We start from the raw sequence: 6,313 nt of genomic DNA on the forward strand, positions 1-6,313 counted from the left end.
TAATGTGGAGCTGTAAGGAACAGGAGAGGTTTGTTACCAGTTATGGTGAACCATATATATATATACATTTATATTTATATTTATATACATAAATATGAATATGAATATAAATATAAATATATCTGAGTCTTCTGTGGTATATTTGTAAAATTCAATGTTTAATATAGATTAGTGGGAGGAAAAAACCCATTTACTCTAGAAACACTTATTTTTTGAAAGAAGACAGCGTCTTACTGTAATAGTTTTAAGTTAGTGGTTAACATAGAGATCATCTTGTTAGAGGCTTTCTATTACGTGTATGTACTTCAACCATCTTTCTCGCAAGTGCATTTGAACACTGTAGTCATGAATGTTGTTGTCAGTCTGGTCGCAGGAAAAGGTAAGACTATCTTGTTAATAGTTTTGATGTTGGTCAGACGCAGAACTGGAATGTAATCTAGATCTTTTAAAACCCAGCTCAGTACATCAATAATTACACAGATAATCTCCAGTCAAACCACAAATATCCAAGCGAGCTTTTAGTTACTGTTTTAATCATCTTCTTGTCTGGCATCATCAGTGTCCAGTGTTAGAGCTGCTTTCTTCTTTGTCTTTCCAGAAATGTCCTTCCTGCCCGACTTCGGGATCTTCACCATGGGCATATGGTCTATTGGTCTTGGAGCCATCGGTGCAGCTGTGACAGGGATTGTCCTTGCTAACACTGATTTATTTTTGTCCAAGGCAGAAAAGGCTACGTTGGAGTTTTTAGAGGAGATAGAACTACAAACTTTGGGATCAAGTAAGATTCTGAATGTTTCAGTCCACATTCTTCAATAGTTGGGCTTTTATAAGAACATGTATAAGGCCAGGGTTGGAAGAGTATTTCTTAGTCTTTCCTAGTTATAGCATGGACTTGAATGTCCTTGATAGCAGTCAATTCTGGTGAAGGAAAAGCAACCAAAACTGGTATTTATGGCTGACATGATAACCTTCTAAAAATCAATAAAGTAATAATACCCTGTTATGCACATATAGGATTTTTGTCTGATAGAACTGTATTTGAGTGTGAAATTCTCTGCAGTGATTTGTGTTGGTCCTTATAGCATTAATCGTTATAAAAAAGAATAGCTGATAATATTGTTGATGCTGTTTCTCCTGTATAAATAGAACAAAGAACATTCAAAGCGGCTGAACTATGGAAGAAGAATGGTGCAGTGATCATGGCTGTGCGAAGACCTGGATGATTTTTGTGCAGAGAGGTACTTGCTGGGCTTGGGGATTAATTAGGAAGAGCTGAGCTCTACTTGCATAGATTCCCTTTAAATAAAGGGAGGATGTGAATAGGACAGTCATCAAATACATCTGAAATATTGGAAAGGTCTTGTTTCCTAGCCCAAACTGTTTGCCAGCTAGCAGCTTGCTTAGTTTTCTTTGCAGCTGGTTTGTGTAGTCTTGGTCCTGAGCATTTTCTTTCTGAAGGTGGATACATGATTATTACATCTGCCAGGAACCTAGCCCAGTGATAATTAGAAAGGGAGATTACACAAAATCCAATTGGTAATGAGTGTTATGAGCTAGTTGTATTCCGTATGTCCAAAATAAGTCTCTGTGAGTCAGGTAGTCTCTGGTCAAAAGCAGCCCAAGACTGAACGGACAGAATGCTGTCAAATAAAGCTTATCAGCAAAAAAGAGATGTGCATAAAGGGGAGTCCCTTGCTGCTCTGAATGTGAGGCAGGAAGTTAAGGAGTCTGAAGACAAGGAGTTACTGTTCCATAACAAGGTGGGTTGGGAAACAAAATTGGATCCTTACGTTGGCATTAGGCTTCTTGGGTGAAGGTGAGAGGAGACACTTCAAATACAATTTGAATGTACCATGTTCCTAGGAACACCTCAGCCATTATTTTTCTCATAGCTATGGGGGAAAATAGCTATTAAGTTGTTACTTGCTACTCTGTAACATGGAGTATTGCAACCACTTAATTAAGGGATCTGCTCCCATCAGTAGTAACTGCTTAAGTATGTGTAGAATTCATGGAAGATTAAAGATTAAAGTACTTTGCTTTCTGAACAGGTGTAGCATAGGCAGGAGGAGAACATGCTACGTGCTTGACTGTGCCTTTCGCATGCAGTCAGACAGGAATTCATCAGTAATTTTTTTATTTCTACTTAGAAAATTAGCATTTAAAAAAGGACCTCATTCAGAGAATTGTAGGTTGGTTTGGTTTTTTTTCCTCAGGAAAAGAAAAAGAGAAATTTAATTTTTTAATTACTATTTTTGGTTCAAAACATTTTTTAACAGATGCGGTCATGCTACTGATCAGCTAATTAGGGCAAATAATTGTTTTGCATTTTAACTGTGAAAGTGTTTGAAAAAGTTTTTAAGTTGTCTAAATTGAAGTTGTTTTTTATTCTTGTGAATCATTTTTGTGAGTTGTCTCTTTCCTTTCTCCTAAGAATAGTTCAGTTGCACTTTTTTTTTCTGCCCATTAATGTTTCTCCATAGTACGGAAGCTGCTTCTTTCCCACTTTTACTGACTCTGAGCTGGTGGAATGGTTCAGTACAGGTGACTTACCATATCTGTTAACTTGCAGGAAGAAGGGTTTTATTTTTTTAGAAGACACAAAATACACTTGCTTCCCACTATCTTACACCTTGGAAAGAATCTTGTACTTTGTCCTTGTTGACAGCACCAAGAATGAATATATACTTCCCTGGACACAGTGGTGGGGTTGAAAAGTGGCCATTCTACCCCATAGCTCGCTGACCTGGTATCAGTGGTGAGGACATGCTTCCATTTTCCATTGCAAAGGATGTCACGAATCCTACTGGAATGATGTCTTTGAATCCTTGAGAATTGATGCCTGTAGACTTAAGAAATACAAAGTCTTTTATCTTTATAATCTGCATTCCTTTTTTGTTATTTAACATAGACTATGTTTAACAGGACTATACTTGTACATCTCATAGCCTGGATCTGGCCATGTAGTGATCCAGTGCTCCAGTCATTGTGAAAGTGCCATGGGCTTCCTAAATATTGTAGGTATCAACTCGAGCAGCCTAAAGTATCAGAAGAGCCATAGTTGAACTACCAGAGGGACAAACTGAAATGGGAATTGGTTTTTTGGGTTGTCCCTGCGTTGGTGGATAGAGGAAGTATTCTGCTAGGGTGTGCTTGTCTGCTTTTTGCGAAAACAAGAAAACAGTTTCACAGACCAGATAAAATGCTCACAGCCCCATGGTAAAGGCTGTACAACTGTTACATGCTATTAAGTTGCCCACAAAAATAGACAACTTTGCTTTCTCTTATTGTATAATTTAAATAGCAGTAAAGAAAACAAAGTCAGATCTAGTCCCAAGATGCTGCTTGAAGTCTAATCTCATGACAGTTTTAAAACTTGACTATGCTCTTAAATTATTCCCACTCTCTTCCCTCTCAAAAGCCAAGCAAGGTGAAACAAAATAAACCTCACCAAACTACTGAAGTGCATTTCTCCAAAAGGCTAAGCAAGGTTTGATGGCTTCACTCTCTCAATAGAGACAGTGATTTCTGGTTTTATGGGGACCCCACTGCAACATCAGCCTGGAACATCAGTTCTTGGACATGTTAGGTCATAATGTTTTGTTGTTGTTGTTGATCATGAGAGTTTTGAACTATAAAAAATCCCAAATAAAATTGTTGTTAACCACCCCCAATACACACTTTTAGGAAGTTCATAAAGCATTTTGTTGAGGGAAAACAGAAAATAATTACCAGATCTTTAAGAACAGAAAAGAGGAAAGATCTAACAAGTGTAAGCTATGGTCCTTTAACACTCAGGTGTTTGCTTGTGATGCTGATTCATCCTTTTTCATTTCCTGTGAAAAAGAGAGTAGTGAACTGGAAAGCTGCCCTTTCTCTTTCACTTACTGATGTCTTTCTCTAATGTCTTTTCTCCTGTCTGTTCACCCCTATCTGTCTGCTACTTGATACTCAGTAAATTCTAGACAACCCGCAAGCCTCTGAGTTAAGGCATTTTAGTTTGGTGGCAGAGGGTGTTCACAAGAACTGTCTTCATTTTTTAAAGTTTGGAGTTCTTTGTGGGAGTTTTTTCCAGTAAAAATTACCTTTGTCCATTGGATATGAGAAGAAACATTCTCAGTGTGCACCTTGATCTGTTGGAAACCTTGGAGGCCTTTGTACAAACTGTGGGAACCGAGATTCCTTCAGCAGAACAAAAAACTCAGCAGATGAGTGGCAACATCTTACAGTCTTGCACATCAGAAAAGGCAGTATTGCTTCTGGGAAATCGAAGGTGTATGAAGAAATTCCCTGATTATTTTCACTGGGAAAGTTGAGTGATGTGTAGGCACTATCTTTTCACTGTTCTATAAACACTTTAAAAGGTAGTTGAAGCCCTAGCACAGGCAAGGTGTATCTACAGCTTTGAGTTAAAAATGTTTTCTCCAGCATTTTAATACTTTATTTAATGCTCAAAATTTCTTCCTCTGTGCTTAATAAAGAAAAGTTTTAGTAAATCTAGTGTACACCTGCCTAGGTGTGGAGCTAGCTTAAATGTCTGATGTACAGGTCTCTTTCTGTTTTGTAACCTTAAGCTAGAATTTGTGTGTTTCTTATGCTCTTGAAATTCAAGGTGAAGCTTTCCAACCTCCATCTACTGCCTGAAATGTTTGGGTTTTTTCCTTTCTTAGGAGGCTTCTGAGCTCTCCTCTCTGGAACCTCAGCTGTCCAAGCTGGGTGTCCCTCTCTGTGCTGTTGTGAAAGAGAAGATAGGGACTGAAGTGGAGGATTTTCAGCATTATTTCAAAGGAGAAATATTTCTGGATGAAAAGGTACAGTGAAGTTGCTGTTCTTTTGTTTAAAAACAAGCTTATGAATGTCCCCTTTGAAGAGCTTGTATAAATAATATAGATAGAATGTGGTCTGGATGAAAAGGGATTTAGTGGCATTGTAGTTAAGTAGTTAATTAGCTTTGCTTTTCTTTATATATGTCCTGCTCAGCTTACAAACTGCTCTGTAGCTATACACTGATGACATGCTGTTGCAGGATTATTCCTCCCCTTTAACAGGTAAACAATATGGCCTATAAGTATTTATTCTGTTCTTCTGCTGGCTGTGTAATTTATTATCAAGGTCTGAAGGTAACAGACATAATTAATTGATGATGTACAGGCCAAACTACAGTGATGTGGCTTGTACACTGACACATGTTGTATTGCCAGTCTTATGTCCTACAAAACCACGGCCCTGCTTATTCCTTAACCCAGAAGATGCATTTAGAAATCATTTGGCTTCTGAAGGAAAAATAACACATAATACTCAAAATCAGATAGAAGATAACTTTATTTTTCCCTCCCCACTCTGCCTGTGTGAAAGAATCAGGCTGATGTAAAAACAAAAACCAACCAAAAAACTAAACCAAACAAACAAAACGCCAAACCCAAACAGATGGCTGATAAAGTTTCAGGACTTGGCACCACTATTAACTCTTTACCAGCATTTTTATTGCCATACTTCAAAAATCAGAAAAAAGACCTTATTGTCAGCAATAAGGATGTAGAGGTACATGGGGGTTAAATACCTGTGGATTAGCATAAAATCCACATGAATGGTGGCAGTACTACTAGTTGGCTGAGTGGAGGGAAATGATTGTGTAGTGTGTTAAAGAAGTTAGTTCATGTGCAATTTCTTTTTAGCTCTGCCTGGTTAGCTTTTGTGTATTGTGACCTTTCCGGCTGGTTTCCTGAATTTCATTTGGGAGGAAAAGCCCTTTTCACTTTACTAAGATATTTTCTGTTTCCTTACAGAAAGGCTTTTATGGTCCACGCAGACGAAAAATGATGCTGTCGGGTTTCTTCCGCTTGGGAGTCTGGCAAAATTTCTTCCGTGCTTGGAAAAGTGGATATAGTGGTAACCTGGAAGGAGAAGGATTCACACTGGGAGGAGTATATGTGATTGGGGCAGGAAGACAGGTACTGCAGGCCATCTAGGAGGCTTTTATGTCTCCTGTGAGACCAAGTTTCTTTTCTGGAATTCTTCCATTGCGGGTAAGTTGATCTCCTGTGGGCAGACTGGTGTATGAATTTTTCTCTTGTGTCTTTGACTAGGGTGTTTTACTGGAGCATCGTGAGAAACAATTTGGAGACAAAGTCAGCCTTCCATCTGTCCTTGAAGCTGCTGAGAAGATACAGCCACAAGCTTCATAAGTGAAAAAATAGTTGCACAATTTTCTGATCACAGTTTGAAATGTAGAATGCATCTGTTTCTTGAATGTGCAGTTTAATTGCTTAACTATTTAGTGATCTATGCAAAGGAAAGATTCTCTATTCAAACA

The 6,313-nt window shown here is 38.2% G+C and overlaps 1 protein-coding gene across 1 annotated transcript; it reads left to right on the forward strand.

Moving 5' to 3' along the window:
• The first annotated feature begins 600 nt into the window (after positions 1-600).
• On the forward strand, positions 601-6,185 carry FAM213A (family with sequence similarity 213, member A). Its single transcript, XM_010189857.1, is given in 5 exon segments — positions 601-778; positions 1,147-1,238; positions 4,671-4,811; positions 5,787-5,951; positions 6,087-6,185. Coding segments are annotated over 5 exon segments (675 nt in total).
• The last annotated feature ends 128 nt before the right edge of the window (positions 6,186-6,313 follow it).

The sequence above is a fragment of the Mesitornis unicolor genome, unplaced genomic scaffold (genome assembly GCF_000695765.1).
Source record: "Mesitornis unicolor isolate BGI_N332 unplaced genomic scaffold, ASM69576v1 scaffold53598, whole genome shotgun sequence".
In the NCBI taxonomy this organism is placed as follows: Eukaryota; Metazoa; Chordata; class Aves; order Mesitornithiformes; family Mesitornithidae; genus Mesitornis; species Mesitornis unicolor.